At 39.1% G+C, this 20631-nt stretch overlaps 1 protein-coding gene across 6 annotated transcripts in view; it reads left to right on the plus strand.

The window, feature by feature from the left end:
* The first annotated feature begins 987 nt into the window (after window positions 1-987).
* Window positions 988-20631, plus strand: part of espn (espin) — a 56536-nt gene continuing 36892 nt past the window's right edge. For 3 of the 6 annotated variants that reach the window (XM_057824478.1, XM_057824487.1, XM_057824471.1), the window contains exons 1-5: window positions 988-1679; window positions 5209-5402; window positions 16793-16979; window positions 17155-17337; window positions 19551-19682. In XM_057824478.1, coding sequence (XP_057680461.1) covers window positions 1380-1679; window positions 5209-5402; window positions 16793-16979; window positions 17155-17337; window positions 19551-19682 — 996 coding nt within the window. In that variant the 5' untranslated portion in view covers window positions 988-1379. The remainder of the gene's footprint in view (window positions 1680-5208; window positions 5403-16792; window positions 16980-17154; window positions 17338-19550; window positions 19683-20631) is intronic. The other 3 variants (XM_057824511.1, XM_057824503.1, XM_057824496.1) reach the window with 1 other exon arrangement.

Here is a 20631-nt window from a genome sequence, read left to right on the forward strand (position 1 = left end):
CTGTTCTGCCCAAATGCATGATGGGAAGTGCAACCGTGACTGTGCGTAGTGGTACCAATTGATATATCTTCTCTGCATTGGGAAATAACATACGGTGTTAAGTAAAAGTTCAATTACTACCTTTTTACCCCACATTGCTTCCCACGATATTTCTAATCGTAGGGAGAGGGATTTTAAGGCCAAAATACACTCTACTCATCTTACACTGCCTTTTAGCTCTATATATAGGTAAAACGGCGCCATTACAGATTGAACTCAGCAATTCATGAGTGGGTCGTGCAGCGCATACGTTAATTGCGTTAAGTATTTTAACGTGATAATTTTTTTTATTTTTTAATTAATTAGTGCCGTTAACGGGATAAATTTGATAACCCTACCTTAAGCCTAAACTAAAGACTCTGGATGAGTGTAACATATTATGTCTGTAACATTAAATACAATTAGAAAACGATTTAATTTTTAAAAATATATATGTATATATGTTTAAAAAAAAGGCATGTCCGATATTTTTTTGCTGATTCCGATACTTTGAAAATGACGTGATCGGACCCAATCGATCGGGATCCCGATTGATCGGGACATCTCTATTGAAAACATATAAACACACATACACGCATGCATATATACCTATATATTCATATTCAAAATGTACCTTTAAGCCTGTCATGCACAAATTCTGATTTTGTTTTATTTTATTTTTTTTAATAGGTGCCAGACTTCCAAACCATTTTGACTGAGGGGGAAAATGAACTTTTGTTATAATAATTTCAATTTTACTCTATAACTTAGATAGAACTTCTATAAAGTGTCTTTAGTGTCAACTTTCGAATAGCTGTCCACTATAGTGCAACCCCCCCCCCCCACACACAAAAAAAAAAAAAAAAAAATACAGAGTACACTTTTAAACGCAATGCCAGCACTGGCCCTTTAATTTGAGAGCCGATTTTCTGAAAGCAACCACCTATAACAAGGCTCAGCGATCCTCCCACTGATGGATTATTTAACAGGCGCTCAGTCCCATGTCGCCATCTGCCAGAAGAGGAAAAATACTCTCCGAAGCACATGATACGACTTAGTTGTTGAAAAACAAACTGGCTGAAGAAATAGAGGGCATTCGAATTGTATCATACGCAACAGGTGCGCACTTATCCTACAGGAAGTCGCGTACTAAACAAAAGGTCAGTTTCTAATTTGACATCATTTATAAAAATGGATTGGCTTTCGTTGAAATTAGAGCGAAATTGAGCCCTAAATGTGATGAATTGCGGTTTCCCAATGCCGAGGTTATCCTCGCGGTGAAGTCGTCGGACTTAATTGTAACTAGGTAAGGAAGAGGTCAGGGGGAGGAGACGGTGGTGGTCGTGCAGTTCGCGGCAGCCATGGTCGTCGAAGGGGAGCGTACGCTGCTGGCCGCAAGGCAGGGGGACGTGCAAACTCTCAAAGCGCAATTAGCCTCGAAGACGCTCACCAGAGACGTGAAGGATGCACTGGGGGCCTCCCCGGTCCACCATGCAGCCCGGGCGGGCAAACTGGCTTGCATGCGCTTCCTGGTCGAGGAGGCTGGGCTGCCGGGACACTGTCTGGCGAACAACGGGGCGAGCCCGGCTCATGATGCTGCAGCCACCGGCAACCTGGCGTGCTTACAGTGGCTGCTGACCCAGGGTGGATGTCGCCCGGAGGTTAGTGTCAGGGGAAGGGGGCGGCGGTCGGGGATGCAATTTGTGCTACAGTAACAGTTTAGTCTGGTCACACTCACGCTGAATCCTTCAGAATCATGATGAACTTATATGTACCTCATACCGAGTGTAGTAAGATATTAAACCCTTTCTGGGATAGTGATCACTAAAGTGGACAGCTATTCAAAATTTGACACTTAAGACCTTTAACCCTTTATAGAGCAAGTGACTTTTTTTGTGAAGTTTAAAAAAAAAAAAAAATCCGATTTTAGTAAAAATCCAATGTAATGAAATTAAAAATGAATAAAACCAGAAATCAAGGGCGTAGGTTTGCATAGGGACGGTAGGGACATAACACAACCAACTTTTAATGATGCTCAAATTGTCCCCAACAACTTTTAAGCAACCTTATTTGCATTATATAACGAGTTCAGTTGGTAATTTAGATTGTCTTCCCATAAATTGTAAGGATCGAATTGACCCTACATTATGTTCAGTCTTACATTCACCCCTTTTCACTTGCTGAATGTGCTGGTCCATTTTCCCCCCTTCAAACACACGTTTGATTGGCTGATGACGAGAACCACCACATTCACACAATCCTGACAGAAATACAATGTCGACATGCCGCCTCCTCCGCCCCCTTTGAAGAGGAGGGATATTAGAAGGTTTTTTCAATGTAAAAAGACGTCAATGTTGTGAATGTGGGGAACACACCACTAAGTTTGCAACTGAAAGTCCGACCTGCATCAGAGATGGAATAAAAATTAAACTGTGTGAACTTGCTAACCTGTAAAACTCGAGTAGAAAGCTGCTTAGAGACGTGTCTTCCTGTACTTTTTCTACTTTTAACGTTAATTCAACTGTGCATTTTGTGCATTTATTCCCTAAGTAAAATTGATTTATTTTCTACATCATTAAAGATGCACATTTTTTTAAAACCCCCCCCCCCCCAAAAAAAAAAAACACAACCACTGTAAATTTCCTTTATATGAAGCAAGCATTTTGAAAAATGACTTTCTCCCATGAAAATAATTTTACTGTAACTTTTTTCATTTCTACATAGGAACCAGCTTTTTTTGAGAAATGTACCCAATCTGTTTGGTCTTATTAATGTCCCGTCCCCAGCAAAAAGTGTACATGCAGGTTATGCTGTTATAGCGTCCCTACCAATGTTGAGACCGAACCTACGCCCTTGCCAGAAACACACTAGTTATGGCCCCAAGTAATACTCTGTACATTTAATTTTTTTTCTCACAGTATTTAACTCATTGCATGCCACTGATGACAATAGACATCCAATTCATTTAAACTGGGAAGACTGTTGTGAATGCTCATGTTTCAGTCAAAAAGTTCCCACTTAAAATGGATTAGACATCTAGCGCTGTCAGCGGCAGCCAGTGAGTTAAATGAGTGGTTAATAATGATAGTAATAATAATTATTATTCGTGCTTGAAAATGTTAAATACTGTTGGATAATAATAAATGGGAACATGCCTGAAAAATTGATTTAAATCATTCTGTGCTATTAACGCTAATAAACGTCCAATCCATTTTTACTGGATGCCTTCCCTGCTAAAATGGATTGCATGAATGTCTGGGAGCTGGTATTTTAATAATTCGATTTGTATTCATCATGTCTTAGCATTTAGATACTGTAACTATTTCATTTTTGAAGTGCATTTTGTGGGCTGTTAACATGGTGACGCTGTGACACCAAGACGCAACAATTGTGTTGCGGCATGGCCTCGCCTTTACACAGTGACTGCAAAACCAGGAGGCGAAGACGCAATTTTTTGATTCCGGCCTCCAGAGCGGAAACGATTCGATTGCGGGGATTGCTCCGCAACCATATGACTGGAAGGCCCTCGCTCCGATGGCGTCAGCACTCGCACACGTCACTGTGGGCATGCGCTGTCCCTTTTACTAAACATTCAAAATGGCAAACATGTTGGAATGTCGGCTTTAATTGACTGTTTTTATATTATTTTCCATTTAAATATATTTTATGTTCACATTTGTGTACCTTTTGAAGCAAATAGAAAAAATGCGTGGACGTCATTGCGTCGAGTGGGCGGTTGTGTTGTCTTCCGGGCTGAGGCGGTTGTTGTCAAGGAAGTGCATCATTGGCTGTCGCCTTTTAAAACTGCAATGCCCTCCTCGGGCCTGGCATGAATACGACAGTTTTCACACAGAATGGCGTACTGCAAGCAACACGTCACTTTCGCTCATTAATATTCATGACGTTAGCGACTGTTGCTAAGGGGGGACACACCACCGTTTGTCCCTAATAGGAAATGAATGGAAATCGTGTACGAACAAGATGTTTACAGAGCTAAACCTACCAACTCTCTCCGAAAATGATGTTCCTGGTGCCAAATCCACTGGCAAAGATTTGGAAGAACATAAAAATGTTCAGTTAAAGAGATGGCTTGAGTGTCGAGGGCTGAAACAGACGGAAAAAAATGAGCTGACCTAAGCATAGCCTTAGCTTTTTTATCCACACCTTTTTCTTACGTAACTGACAATGACATTCTCCTGTTTCAACAAGCTATCCTTTACCACCTGCCCTGTCTTTCTTATACTGTATATTATATCCTCTGGTTGTCCTACGTCTCTGACCGTTCTTGGGGGTAATTTAGTTAGTTTTGTGTAGCGATCGCAAATGCTAGTCAGTGACACCCAACGAACACTTTTAATTTTTCCATTAATAACATCTTAATTCTATGATTTATTTACACTTCCCCCTTACTGAAGTTGTTTTTTTACAACAGAAAAGGTAACTGGCAGTCAGATACCAGTTTAATTCTTTTCAGGTCATTCATTGTCGGACAGAAGCAGCACGGCACAACGTCACGCTAAAAAATAAGTTAAAAATATGAAAATGGCTTACCTCTTTGTCCTCTGAAAGACGATACCAACCCAACAAAATGTTTACCTCATATGAAATGTGAATTGCTTCACCTAGCTGGCGTTAAAACGTCCGCGTAAGTTGATTAATTCTTCACATTTTTTCCTCAGAGTTTTGGTTTCGGAAACGTATGAAGAAACATCCTTCATATGTCGTAATGTCTAGAGTCGTTTGTACATGTTCCAAAAAGGCAATGTGCGATCGTCATGTTCGTTTTTGAAAGATTACCAGAGAAAAGTAGCAGAATTAACATTGTTTCTATGTGAGGGCGGGTCTAGAATGTCCCACTCTTGCTTTACTTCTGCTTTACGATGCAACGTTACGGTCTAAAAATAGCATGCGTGCGGTACGTCATTGCAACATCTTTCAAATGGAGACGGAACCATATAATGCAAACATGTCATTTGTCTTATTCTTGGAGCGTCACCATGTAAACGGCCCCTTGGATTACAGCGTGTGTTCATAGCTCAAAACAGTTGAAGTCTGCAGCTTAATTGGCTGGGTTTTTTTTTTTTTTTTTTAAATTCTCATTATTTACAAGGTCCTGACATCAGTAATCACCCTTTTGAATGGTTAGTATGTTGAGGACACACTAGCGCTGCTACAATGTTTTGGTTTCAGGACAAAGACAGTTCTGGCGCCACCATTCTTCACCTGGCCTCCCGATTCAGCCATCATGAAATCACTGAGTGGCTGCTTAAGAGTGGGGAGGTGGACCCTGGGGCCGCCACTGACACAGGTGCCCTACCTGTCCACTACGCAGCTGCCAAGGGAGACCTGTCCTCGCTCCGACTGTTACTGGGGCACAGCCCAAAGTAAGAATAACAAGACTGATTTATCTCTGCAGGGGTTAATCGGTAATCTTCATGTTAGTGGTTCTAAAACAGGGAGTGTCAGTGTGTCTTTATCAGATTGTTTTTTTATTTGGTCTCATCATATGTTTCGTTTAAAAGGATTTAACGCTAGAACTTGTGCAGAATTTAATTCACATTAGAGCAAAATCTAAAAACAATCAATCTTGGGATCCTATTCCTTGTCTGCAGAAACTAATTTTATTTGTTGAAAATGTATAGACTGAACTGATGCATTGTTTTAACTTTTAACGCGATATAAGTCTCCCAATGATCAATGAGTATTCATAGAATTTGGAGAATATCACTTTGGATCAGTGTTGTTTTTGGCATCCCTTTTAATTTTTCGTCGTCCTTTTAATTTTTCGTCTTCGTCTGAGTCTTTTGGATGAAAATACTTATTAATTTTAATCATATTTTAGTTATTTCAAAATGTTCGTCTTCGTCTAGTTTTAGTTAATGAAATCTCAGACAAATTTCGTCTCATTTTAGTCAGTAATTCTAAAATGTTTTTGTCTATAAACTTCAAACGTTTTATTCCATGAATGAGTAAATAAATAAATCAATAAAAGGTTAACAACAATTTCGAATGAACATTGACAGGCGAGCACATAATTGTCTAGTCTACAAGGACATCAATATTTTCATGATGAAAATTCACACTCAGCAGGAAAACGGCACATTATTTGCAATTATTTAAACTCACCTGGACACCATGAACTGTATGTAAAAAGTTTTCCAAGAGTGTAAGAAGATAGTCAACGAGTCACCGCGCTAAATACTAATGCTACTGCGAGCATTATGCTAACGCAAACGCTATGCCAGCACTACAAGTTAGTTTAGTGTGTGATGATCACTCAGCACAGACTTATAAAGGCTAAAGCAACACGGCATAGCCAAGATAAGAAAACAAAACTTACCAAGAAGCACCTGACACATGTGTTTCACATAAGGAGCCTGGAATGGGCACATGCGTGCACGTGCGTGTGTGGGGCTCGGGGGGAGGCGCAGAACGCCACATGAGTGACACCAGCAAACACTGATAAGATGCGTGCTAACTACACGTACGATAGGAAAATATCACACATTGTTAACGTATAACGGAAACTATGGCAAATTTTCATCTCGTTCTCATCTCGTCAGACGACAATTGGCATCCATCTCGTTATGTTTTAGTCTACCAGGAAACGTTTTCGTCATCGTGACGTTATCTTCATGAAAAGAATTGTACATTGACGAAATATTTTCGTTGTTGTCATTGTTGATTAAAACAACACTGCTTTGGATGATGTTTGAAGCTGTATTGCAGTGTTTAAGTGTTCTAATTTGGAGGCTTATTTTTCCTGAAAACAATGGCCCATTCCACTAAGGATACAGCAGTGATTCCAATCCAGCGTGCCAATCCTACACTAGTTTGTTGTGGGGGCTTATCATCAGAGCCATCGGAAAGTATCCAATTGGACTTGAGTTGTTCATTTATTAATTACAAATACATCTTTGCTCATCTATCTATCTATGCTAGTGAGGGATAGTGACAGAAAAAGTAAAATGCTCCTCCATTAGGTTGCAGAGGGTACAATAAACCTATGCATTCCCCTGTTGCCTTTCAAAACATCTGAGTAAGTTATTTTTTTACCTTCAACAATGTTTTGTGTTCAATTAAACCATCTCAGATTTTGCATTAAGTAAATTGGTGAGTAGATCAAGACAAGATCATCATTATTTCATTTGTCATATTTTATTTATTTATTTTTGTACATTTTTGTTAGGTTGTTAAATTTCTCATTGTGAAATAGTGCCTTGATTGAATTCACAGTAGAATGGAGAACAATTCTGAGTTGAATTGAATAATGAAACAATGCACAATGAATGAATAATGGAACATTTTTATAATAAATGTAATATTTGTAATGGGGTAAATGCCATCCCAAGGAAGAGAATTTTAAATTTGATTCTGTAAACAAATGTGCTGCACACGACTGGTGTCACCATGGTGACTTTTTTTTCTTATTTTAAAGAAAAACAACATGCCTACTCAAAAACATCCTCGAAAGAGAAAGTCAGTGTCTTTCAAGTACTAAAAGTTACATTGTATAAACGCTCAAGGAGAAAGCTAAACTTACAGTATGTGTTGTTCGCAGACTTGACTGCTGTACTTAGTAAACAAGTCAGGGCTGTTGCAAAAACAACAGCGTGAATAAGCCTTAGGGCTCACGCTGTCGAATGTACTTTATAGTCTGGCACTGGTAAGATGCAAGCCGAACTTTACTTTTTAGATTTCAATTTTGCAATCTAAATACTTTAATCCTTTTGAGGGGAAAACACTCTCTTGATTTACTTTAAAAATTCTGCAACTTAATTTGTGATTATGTAACTCATTCAAACTATTATTCTGACTCATTTGGGCCGAAGTGTTAAGAGTATAAATGGGGTTACTGTTGTTAGATGAGTGGGTGTAGCTTCAGCCATGTTCAGCGTAAAGGCGTTGGATGGGGTTTAAATTGAACTTCTACATCAAATAATCCAACTTTGTGTGCAAGGACCAATGCATTTGTCCATATAGTGTACCACAACAGTATGTGTTTTATACTGAATATATCAGAAAACAATATGTCTGATTAAAATCAGAAGGCGTATGTCACATCATTGTGCGATTGCCACTTATTTACTACTGTCCCTAATCAGTGTAGAGTCAGACCCGATCGTGGTTTCCAGCGATAACACTGGACTGAATGATTGCTATGGACACGGCACCACTTTAGGGAGGCCGAGTTGTCAATTCTGACTAAAAAAAAAACTCTGCATCGAGACAGTTCTAATCACAGAAACGGCACAAAAACACAAAGCTAATTTATCCCAATCTGCTGACGGGTCATCACGGTTCAGCCAGCAGTGTTCAAATACAAAAATGGACACACTCCTTGTAGTCAGCTTACTACAAAGCTTTGGCAAGAAAAAGGAGATTTGAACAAACAATGCCCTGTTATTTCCACTATTTGTACAAAGACAAAGCAAATGGCACAGAGAGGACTATTGATATACATATTAGCAAATATCTGTGAACTTCAGATTTGTATGTCTCATTAATTGTGTGCTGTACGTGCTAAAATGTAGCTGCTCCTGTATATTCTAATGGCACAGCTAAGTAGGTGCTTAGCTGCTGAAAATTTAATGAGCCCAAGGGACACGTAGCCGCCTGAGAGCCGGGGCCCCATTCACTCTTCTTCCCCACCCCTCCCGTTTGTCACCATCTCCACAGCGACACAAAGTAGCGCCAACCAGCGATAAGCTAATGAGGAAAACAAATACGTTTGAATAGCCAAAGCGCAACTGGCCCTAGTCATTGTTTGCAATAAGAACTTTGCAGTTTTGAGATAAACATTCTTGTTTCAGGATTTATTACTCTCGCCAAATTTTTATCAAAGTGTTTTAAGGGGTAATTGGATGGCTCAGGTTTGTTCGAGTTGAGAAATTACAAGGATAACATGACCCCTGTGTTACATCATGAGTTTAGTACCTGGCACTGTATTGACAGAAACAAACCAATTGCTGCGCTGAGCTACACAGTACATTCATAAGTTCATGTTGATTTTCCTAGTTATATGATTTGACAGTTTCATTGGAAGCTCGTCAAGCTGACTTTTTGGACTTTTTTTTAATTTTTATTTATTTTTATTTTTTTTAACCTTCATCCTAAGTACCATCTACTACTAAATTATTTTGAGGTGTGTTAGTGGTGTTTTGTAAAGTGGAATGAACTGAGCTCATTTACTTGGATCTGTGGACTGGTTTATGGAACATGTCAATGAATGTTTAATTTCCACCTAATTTACAAAAATTTAATAAATTGTTTACATTGAGTATGCTAATAGATTTGAAAAAGAGTGGCAAAATGATGCAACACAGGCATTTGCTTTTGCAGGGTTAAAGGCTGATCTTTATGAATGGTGGTTATCTATGACTTTCTGGACAAGATTATGTATGTTTGATGGCTTGGGAGACATCGATGGTGTGTTGTTCAGTATTTTTTTAGTTGTTAAATTAGCGATTGGACATGATCTTTGGGTGCTACTGTACCTGTGTTGATATAAGTGTGCCTCGGCCCTCGGTACAATTCCTGCTTTGTGTGAATGGCACCCTCAATAACCAAACAGCACAGTTCAATAAAGCTCCGTGTCGAAGTGTAGCACAGCTTCCCAAAGTGTAATGTCACAGTTTGGCGAGTCTATCTTGGTGACTTTCAAAGGCTGTTCCAGAGGTGATTAGTGATTAACAGATTGCATTTGACTGTTTGACAGTTTATTGCCTCTGTGTCCATTTGTGGGAGTGTGGGTGTTTTTTTTGTTTTTTTTTGTTGTAATTTGTACAAGGTTTACAATACCCAACATTAAATTCACTGCGTTTTAGGTGGAGTATTTCTTTTGTCAGTGGACATTCAAAATAATTGTTTTTTTTTCCTCAGGAACTTGACAAAAACTGGGAAACTAAGATTTTTAGTTATAATGAAAAAATCTCTGATACATTCATTGTAAAGTCTGATATGGCTGCTGCACTTACTGCAGAAAAACAGAAATTAAAAAAAGCTGTTTAGAGTGATTCCTACTAATATTTTGTAATTTTGGCCAAATAGACATGCGCACAGCTTAATCATATCTACGTATAATATTTCAAATGATTTGAAGTGTATTTGGAATCAATCAGTTAGTTTTTGAAGGCCTAGGGAAGTAACGATGTGACAACAAATTCAATTGGTTGCTTGTCCACCTTTCAACCTTTGTGAATTAAAGTCAGCAGGCTCAAGGCTGTGTGTCTACTGATAGCCTTTGTGCACAAATCAATAGGTAGTGTAATCTGTCTTTGGTTGAGGCCCAATTAAAGCATGTCCAAAGGTAGAGCTGTTACCACAGAAATGGTTAGTGAAATATTCATATTGGCCGATGCTATAGCTATGAAATATAATCACACTTAATAAATGCTTTAACTACATTATTAGATGTCACCCCATGCCCCCCCCCCCCAACAAAAACAGAATGCTACACTACTTTGGCAGACGGAAGCAATTCAGTCAGTAAATACCTTCACATATCCGTTTCAAGAAACAGTACTATTACTTCAATTGCTTGGAAAATTAGCATAACTCCATTGTACATATTTAGTACCACATCTCGGGAAACAACAACTTCAGAATTTGTTTATTTATTTATTGTTCGATTTTAGTTTTCTTTTTTTGGGTTATTGTCACACATAGGTTACCTCTTTGAAATTCACATTTGCTCAATAGCACCTCTTTGGTGGTGAGAGTTCAAGTCGATTCTCTATGAAGCCAAAGGTAGCCTATGTCTTTTAAAACTCACGTTATAAAAACCTATCATGAAAATTGAGCAATTATAGGTACCGTGGTATGAAAAAGTATCCGAACCTTTTAGAATTTCTCACATTTCTGCATAAAATCACCATCAAATGTAATATGATCTTTTTTCAAAATCACACAGATGTAAAAACAATGTCTGCTTTAACTAATACCACCCAAACATTTCCAGGTTTTCATATTTTAATGAGGATAGTATGCAAACAATGAAAGAAGGGGGAAAAATAAGTAAGTGAATCATCACATTTAATATTTTGTACCCCCCCTTTGGGAGCAATAACTCCAACCAGACATTTCCTGTAGCTTCAGATCAGTCCATCACATCGATCAGGACTAATCATGGCCCATTCTTCTCTACAAAACTGCTGTAATTCAGTTAGAGTCCTGGGATGTCTGGCATGAATCGCTGTCTTGAAGCCATGCCACAGCATCTCAATGGGGTTTAAGACTGGACTTGGACTTGGCCCCCCAATGTGTATTTTGTTCTTCTGAAACCATTCTGAAGTTGATTTACTTCTGTGGATCATTGTCTTGTTGCAGCATTCATCCTCTTTTTAGCTTCAACTGTCTCACAGACGGCCTCAGGTTTTCCTGAAAAATGTCCTGATAAATTTTTGAATTCATTCTTCCATTAATGATTGCCAAGTTGTCCAGGCCCTGAAGCAGCAAAACAGCCCCAAATCATGATGCTTCCTCCACCATGCTTCACAGTGGGGATGAGGTGTTGATGTTGGTGAGCTGTTCCATTTTTCCTCCACACATGACGCTGTGTGTTACTCCCAAACAATTCAACTTTGGTTTCATCAGTCCACAAAATATTTTGCCAAAACTTCTGTGGAGTGTCCAAGTGCCTTATTGCAAACATTAAACCAGCAGCAATGTTTTTTTAGAGAGCAGTAGGTTCCTCCGTGGAGTCCTCCTATGAACACCATTCTTGGCCATAGTTTTACATATAATTGTTGTGTTCACAGAAATATTGGACTGTGCCAGTGATTTCTGTAAGTCTTTAGCAGACACTCTAGGGTTCTTTTTTTTACCTCTCCGAATATTCTGCGCTGAACTCTTGGCGTCGTCTTTGGTGGACAGTCACTCCTTGGGAGAGAAGCAACAGTGCCAAACTCTCTCCATTTGTAGACAACTTCTCTGACTCTCGATTGATGAACATCCAGGCTAAGGTGGAAAAGTGCTATATAACACCATTTAACAACCATTTAGAGATGGTTTTGTATCCTTTCCTAGCTTTATACAAATCCACAATCCTTGAATGCGGGTCTTCAGACAGCTCTTTGGACCGAGCCATGATGCACATCCGACAATGCTTCTCATCAAGATAATTGTTACCAGGTGTGTTGTGTTATATTGGGCAGGGCAACTTTAAACCACTCATCAGTGACTGGGCACACACCTGACTTAAATTGTTTGGTAAAAATTGGTTTCAATTGCTCTTTAAGTCTCCTCAGGCAGAGGATTCACTTACTTATTTTTACCCCTTCTGTCATTATTTGCATGCTATCCTCATTAAAATATGAAACACTATAAATGTTTGTGTGGTTAAAGCAGACAGTTTTTTCATCTGTGTGATTTTGACAAAGATCAGATCACATTTGATGGTGATTTTATGCAGAAATGTGAGAAATTCCAAAATGTTCAGATACTTTTTCATACCACTGTATGTTCAGATGTTTTTTTTTTCATGTAAAAAATATTGCTGAATATATTAGATAAAAATAATAATAAATGATCATAAATATTACTTCGTTGAAGTAGAAAATGGGTTGCTCTACTTTAACATTTACCTCAAAAGCTAAACCAGCATGCTATGTTCTTACTGGAACGCGAATAAACATAAGCAGCCTTGTATGTTGCATTTAGAAAGTACATACGATTATCCACATGTAGGTTTAATGTGCTGTAGTGTCTTTTAGTCAGTAGTGCATTGGACCTGAGCTACATCCTATCAAGGGGGTGCTTGGCTGGGTAAGGCTTGTCACAACAGGACTGAAGCGCCGCCTTGCATTTTTTTTCACCTTGTCTGTGGCTGGTCCTCACATACTTGGGCCACCTTCACCAGTGGTAACCTTTCATTAAGCACAAAGCTAGTCTGGCAAAGCTACTGGAGTGGTAATCCTCTTAGGAGACACATTGCTCATTTGTCAGTGTCCAGATAAAGCACAACTTTATAGGATTTAAGTGGGGAAGTGCCTGGTCACTCCCTGACCTGCTCGTGTGGGACAAGGAGAGATAGATGAATAGTATGGGATTTCCTGGGGTGCCAGCTCAGAGTGTTGAGAAAAAAGGGGGTCAGGATTTAAAGCATCACTGATCACTGCTCTCAAAATACTCTAGATGTTGATGCCATTGGCAGAAGGCTTTCCTGTTGCTATTGTTGAATGCAGATAGTGGCAACAACTTAAAAATGTTTAAATGAATAGTTGTGGATGCATAAAGAGTTCTGGTGGGTGGTTATCACATGGTATTTATTAGGGATGTAAAGTAAGCAAAATTATTCTCCAAAACCGAATATTGGAAGCACTGAAAACTGCAAGGCGGAATAATGGACATGTATACAATTCATTTTTTATTTCATTTTTTAAAAAATCATTTAGTTATTTTTCGATTAACCATCTTTGTTTGTTTTTTGTGATGAGGCAGAAATAAAATATGGTCCCTTCTCACAAGTACGCAAATGTCTACCAAAATGTTCTACGAACCCCGAGGCTCGAGAAATTTTCTGAAAGGTGCAGATTCGGAAACCCCTTGGGAGAGTGCGTTCCCGGCGGTAGTGAGCATTTTGTGGCAAACTCTGAACGCGTCCTATAGCAGAGGTTCCGGCGTCGTCTTGCATTCTGTTCGGTAGACATCACAGCCAATTAAACCTTGATAAATGTGCTTTCATTGAAGATTGGGACACTCAAAAAATGTGTCTCGCGCCTCCAGTTGCTAAGCTGAATGAGATCTCTGTGTACGTATTTGTATGGAACTGTAGTTCACAACAACAACGAAAACTGTTCCGGTCTCGACGAAACTATTGAAGCTCTTTACAAGGCGACTCCTACAATTTCTCATACTCTTTAAATAGGATTTGCTGTTTTCTTCTGCAACAAGTGGAATTGATCGAGAGCCAAGCGAGTGGGCTGAGTTCTAGTGGCGACAAAGCCAAGCGAAGTCGCTCCCAGCCGGATTAAACAACGACTGGCAGAGAGGGTGGGGAAGTCGTGGGAAAAAAAAGTGGCAAAAAGTGGCAGTAGTCATGCTAAAAATGTATTGTACCAAACCTCAGCAAATGCACATGTATGCATTCAACTACTACTTTATTTGTATACTGGTTGCTTGATTAAACTCCAAACTACTCACCCACGGGCTCAAGTGCACTGTACTCGATGTAACACGGGACATCAATGGAAAGCAACTTCAGAACGCACATGTAGCAACGATCAAGCACATTTAATTTCCTTCATAGGATAATTTATATACATCTTTGATAAGTCAGAGTACTTCTAAACCGCGGACATGTTGGTAGTTTTGCTTCTCCCCATGTTTTGATGACATCATCTCAAGACTGTGACGATTCTTCACACATTTCGGCGCCAAATGTTCGGTCACATCTCTAGTATCGATCTTGGAGAGGGTCACTCATAAATATCAGAAAGAAACATGGTACCATGTCAACTGTAGTTATGTAACAAACATAAGGACTTCAGTAAACAATTGGTGTTTTAAACACGAACACGGTGTTCTCACTGTTTGTTTTTAGAGGCGATGCTTAAAAGTTTTGCATTGTTCTTTGAATACCAAACTCCTCGCTGACGCTTGGTAGGCCTTAAGATGACTGCTGACATAAGATGTGAAAAGCAGCTGTACACTTTGAGGAGAAACGACATCCACACGTAGTACATTGTGGTGCTGGTTGCTGTCTCAAATGCCTAAAGTCATTGAGTAGTTTGTTTACAATGTTGCCAACCTTAAACCATTACTTGCTGTAGGTTTTGGCGTTTTTGAACAAATTACTACACGAATGAAAAGAAAAACATTATGTGGATGTTATTCATTTTTTGAACCTTCACTCTATAATAGTTGTAGCTGGAATAGTTGTAGCAAACTGTTTTAGCACTAGCGTTGTTGTTTTTAATTTCAAAATTGCAATTTATTTATACCAGAGGTGTCCAAACTTTTTGCAAAGGGGGCCAGATTTGGTGTGGTAAAAATGTGGGGGGCCGACCTTGGCTGACGTCCTTTTATATATTTGAGCAAATTTTAGCACGCCATTCTGTGTGTCACATTTGCTTTATTATTTTTTTTTAACTAATAATTTCAACAATCTCACAACTAGCCTTGGTGGCGTTCTCTTTCGACTCTCGGGCTCTTCCAAAATACTGCTGCTGTGAAATTAAACTAGCTTCAAGTTGCTTCAATTTCTCGCTACGTATATTCCCTGTAATCTTGTCATACGTGTCAGCGTGTCTTGTTTGCTAATATTGCCTCACATTGACACTTTAAAAATAGCGACCGTCTTTTTGCAAATGAGGCAGACGCAGTTGTTGCATATTTTAGCGAAGAAATAGCCCAATTTCCACCTATCCTTGAAGCGTCGGCCGTCGCAGTCAACTTTCTTTTTTTTGTTGTTGTTGTTGATTGTCGCCATTTTAGAAAATTGGGAGTAAAGGGTCACCTGGGGTAATGTTGCTTAGAGTGCTACTGCCTTTTAGTTGGTAAATGAGGAGCAGCATTTAGTGTGTAAGCTACTTCATATGCTGGTAGCAGTACTGCTGACCAATTTATTAAGTCTGTGTGCGGGCCAGACTTTATTGATTTCATGACAGAGGCTGGGGGCTGGATGAAATTTGACCACGGGCCGCATTTGGCCCCCGGGCCGGACTTTGGACATGTCTGATTTATACTGTTTGAGTTACTAGGGCATCATTGCAATCACCCAACCTTCCACAATCAAAATGGACATGCCCAGCTTTGCTTCATACAGTATATAAAAAAAAAATACAGCACTCCACTCATACTGCATTATTTTATATTTTGATGGATTGATTTTGGAGGTCTGCATTATAATCTCAGAGCTAGTAATTGTATATGAGATCATATTAACATAATGAACATAATAAATCTAATGGTAGCCAACACTAGCAAAGGACTGTAGCTGTACAGTATGTTTGTCTGAAAATTTTGTTTTGCCAAAACTGTATTGGAATCCCTGGTGAAGCTTCCTATGAATCTGGTTCTCTTTGGAGATTAACAGAACCTCTGTTTTAAAGGTCCATGACAATCCTTTTGATGTTTGCTTTCAAAATACATGCAATATGTAAGATAATTTGTTTAAAATGTGTAAAGACTGAGGTCAATTTAGTGCTGAATTGTTGTTTTCACCTCCCCGGCCAGAAGGATTTTTTTTAAGTGGGTTTAAAAAGCGTATCCGTTGAAATCTGGATTTCTGGCCTGTCCTTCCCACTAAATATTGACTAAGGTCTAACTAGTGTCAGTTGCTGTTTGAAGCAATTGCTTAGGGTTACTTATTCAGTCATTTGACTATCAAGCCATGCCTACAAGTTACATCTTCGACGCAATGCCCGTCCCCACTCATGTTTATATATTTAAAGTTGTTTGGGCTCTGTGTAATATTGCCCAGCCAAATAGCCGACAGACCACATCAGCATGGTTACAAGCTGTGATGCAGGAGAGAAAAGAAATTGAACGCCGCTAGGAAGGTTAGGAGGAAAGTTGCATCGTACAACAGTTTCCGACACTAAGTGCGTCATGGTCAGCTACAATTTCACCAAAAGCCCTCTGAATTTAAAAGAAAGCAGCTTTTTATGAAATCTGAGCCAAAGGAACCCGGCTGCCAAACCGTCGCGAGTAACCGGTTTTTCAAAACGGGGCACATTTAACAACCACTATATCACACTGTTGAATGAAACAAAAAGGAGAAACTACAACCTTAACAGTTGAATCCGTTCCTTCTCTTCTCTTCCCACTGTAGTTTCATCAACTCCCAAACTAAAAATGGTGCCACACCGCTCTACCTGGCTTGCCAGGAGGGCCACTTGGAGGTCATCCAGTTCCTGGTAAAGGACTGTGGAGCTGATTCCCTCATCAGAGCCAATGATGGGATGACACCCTTACATGCTGCTTCCCAAATGGGCCACAACACCGTCATTGTTTGGCTGGTATGCAAGGATATAATGATGTAAAAATAAAAAAATATTACCATATCCCTAAACAAGCATCTCAAGTATACCCTTTATTTGAGAAAATCTTGTCAGTAGTTTCATGTCTCTTCCTTAAAATACTGCCATCTTAAATTGTTGACATTTTAAAACAAAATCACAAGTGTTCCTACAGATGAGTTTCACAGAGATCAGCCTGATGGATAAGGACGGTGATGGGGCCACAGCCATGCACTTCGCAGCCAGTCGCGGTCATGCAAAAGTTCTGAGCTGGTTGTTGCTGCACGGTGGCGAGATAGTCACTGACAACTGGGGAGGGACCCCCCTTCATGATGCTGCAGAGAATGGAGAACTTGAGGTGAGCACATCTGTGTTACATGTCCTAATGCAATAATGTCACATTACAGTATATAGATAGATAGATTTTATTACCAGGCTCAACATCCAAATTCACAGCAATAGATTAAAAAATAATAATAATAATTAAATTAAATAATAAAACAATAACAAGTGGACTTGGTTACACAACACTGGGTCTCGTAGCGACCCACTTTCAAAAGGCACGTATACCAGTGCTTCCAAAACCGTGACAAGTACTGTGTAAAGCTGTACAAAATGTTGGTCAGGCCCAACACAATCACATTTTTTTAACCATTCAGACTGATGAAATTAAACATGAATACCCTTAAAACAGACTGGAGGGTATTCACCCGGCTGCTACAAACATATCTGAAGCACTGGTCCATCTGGGCCTTTTCAACAAGATGCTCAGGTGAATCATTATATGCTACTTGTAGTCTCTGAAAACTTGCTTTGTTACAATTAGACCACAGATGCGCAGTGTAGAGTGGTGTACAATAGGCTTTAACAAGGGCCACCTTGACCTCATTAGAGCACTGACAAAATTTACAGGAAAGGATATTAGCTTGGACATATAGAGAACGGCATTAGCGAAATATGGCCGAGATATTTCACCTGCCTGCAGGACTTGAACACTTGACCTGCCAACTTAAAGTCAAGGAAGACCAACTGTTTATCCCCATTTGATCTTCCGATCATATGGGATTTTCATACAGGAAAGCTAAAAGGAAACCATCATTGACCCTTAAACAGTAAAGAACAAGACCGCAATGGGCGAAGGAGAGCCAATCATGGACTGTGAATGACTGGATTAAGGTTATTTTCAGTGATGAGTCAAGAATCTGCTTTGGACAAGGTGATGATGCTGGAACTTTTGTTTGGTGCCATTCCAGTGAGAATTACAAAGATGACTGCCTATAGAAAAGCTCAAAATTCCCTCAGTCCTGGATGATATGGGGCTGCATGTCAGGCAAAGGCACTGTGGTTAAATCTTCAATAAATGTACAAGTTTACATTGAAATTTTAGACAGCGTTCTTATCCCTTCAATTGAAAATGTTTGGGGATAATGAAATCATTTTTCAAGATGAAAATGCATCATGCCACAGAGCTAAAACCGTTAAAGCATTCCTTAGAGAAAGACTCATCCGGTCAATGTCATGGCCAGCAAATAGCCCAGATCTCAACCCTATTGAAAACCTGTGGTGGAAATTGAAAAAAATGGTCCACAGCAAGGCTCCGACCTGCAAGCATGATCCTGCAACTGCAATAAAAGGGAGTTGGCACCAAATTGATGAACAATACTCATCAGTGACTGCAAGCTGTCATAAAAGCCAGAGGTGGTGCAACTAAATACTAGAGATGTCTTTTGTTAATTCTTTGTGTCTCATGATTCCATATATAGTTCCTCAGAATGGAGTGATTCTATATATATTTCCCTGCACTTGCTTTATAACAGTAACATTTACTGACCACCACGTTTTTTTTCTTAATTTCTTTTAGTGTTTCTGAAAGCTAAAGAGCTGCACCCTTGAACTAATTCATTATTTTTTTCAAGCTTTTTATCGGAGTTTGTTCTACACAATAAAATGTCTGAGTGAGTGCTCGTCCGAGACTGGTGATTTCATACTTTTTGCTAGGGGTTGTAGATGACATTTAAGAAAAGCTTTGTAGAATGGTTACATTAAATTCCTAATAAGCTGTTGTTAGGGTGGTAAAGAAGGCAATTCATTTTAATGAAGGTTTGACATAGTAACTGTTAGGGTTGCCGGAATGGCGGGATCCCAGTGCAAACAACGGCACGACAGACTGTGATCCAAATACGTTTATTGTTATGAGAATACAGCTGCAGGAATTCGGTGAGAGGCAAGCAAGACTCAGTGAAGACTCAGATGTGGAGATCCGACGAGGAGCGTGCAGAAACAGATCCTGGGACGAAAGCAAAAATCATGAGGCTGGAATCTTAGACAAAATGTAAGCAAGGCGTGATGCAACTGACAGTGGAACTACATGAGTTAATCTGGTGACGAGACGACGTCCAACCTGTAAATTACATAAAACATGCACACCTGCCGAAGGTGGCCCAAGTCTCAGGAGGGAGGGGCAGAGGCCCTAATATTTACATGTGTTATCAGCAAGTAATAGTAGGTTAAGGATTCTTACCACCATTCTTACTACAAAATACTGAACTAACGTATCATTTATCTCTTTAGTGCTGTCAGATTCTGGTGGTCAATGGGGTGGATCTGGGTATCAGAGACCAAGATGGTTTTACAGGGGCTGACCTGGCTGAATACAACGGACACTTTCAGTGTGCTAAGTATTTGCGCACCGTCGAGAACATGGTGAGAATTTGCATTACACATACAGTATATATGATGTACATACAGACGACAAAAAGATCCAGACAAGTCATAATTTTTGGTCGTTTATTTTATTATTTCATAATTATTACGTTTTATTCATTTATTTAAAAAAATAATATGATAATAGTATTAAATCTTAATGTCAGTTTTATATGCATGAAGCCCCCTAGGATACAAATCATTAGAGGCTGTAAAAATAAACATTGTATTGTTGTTATAACGGAACAGTTAAAGCTATGCTGATTGGTATGCTTTTTTTTGTTTGTTTTTTTTACCCAACAGTAAATACCCATGCAGTAATATTACGTACTTGAATAATATCTGCTTATAGACCGTATCTGCTGATAGATACCCAATATTGATACTCAACATATGGCAGATAGTAGCTCTGTTAAAGCAGGAAGTTTGTTGATTGGCGTCCACAAACAATAATATCTGAAGCCCAAGCCTACAGTATGTTGTTCTAGTGAACAATATGACATTAGGATTAGTAAGATATTGGATTTAACATTTGTCAAATTTCTAAACTTGATTTCAACTGCAGTATGACACTGAGGATTTAATGATCACAATGCAATATTTAATAACTTCCCTGACATGTCATGTGCCACTGTGAATTTGGCTTATTATTATTATTAGAGATGTGATGCCATCGATCGAGTCCGATCACGTCATTTTCAAAGTATCGGAATCAGCAAAAAAATATCGGCCATGCCTTTTTTTAATTTAAATTTTTTTTTAATTAATTCGTTTTCTAATTGTATTTAACGTTACAGACATAATATGTTACACTTATCCAGAGTCTTTAGTTTAGGCTTAAGGTAGGGTTATCAAATTTGTCCCAGTAACGGCGGTATTTAATTTTTTAATAAATGTATCACGTTAAAATACTTAACGCAATTAATGCACGCGCTGCACAACCCACTCA

The sequence above is a fragment of the Corythoichthys intestinalis genome, chromosome 2, assembly GCF_030265065.1.
Source record: "Corythoichthys intestinalis isolate RoL2023-P3 chromosome 2, ASM3026506v1, whole genome shotgun sequence".
Classification (NCBI taxonomy): domain Eukaryota; kingdom Metazoa; phylum Chordata; class Actinopteri; order Syngnathiformes; family Syngnathidae; genus Corythoichthys; species Corythoichthys intestinalis.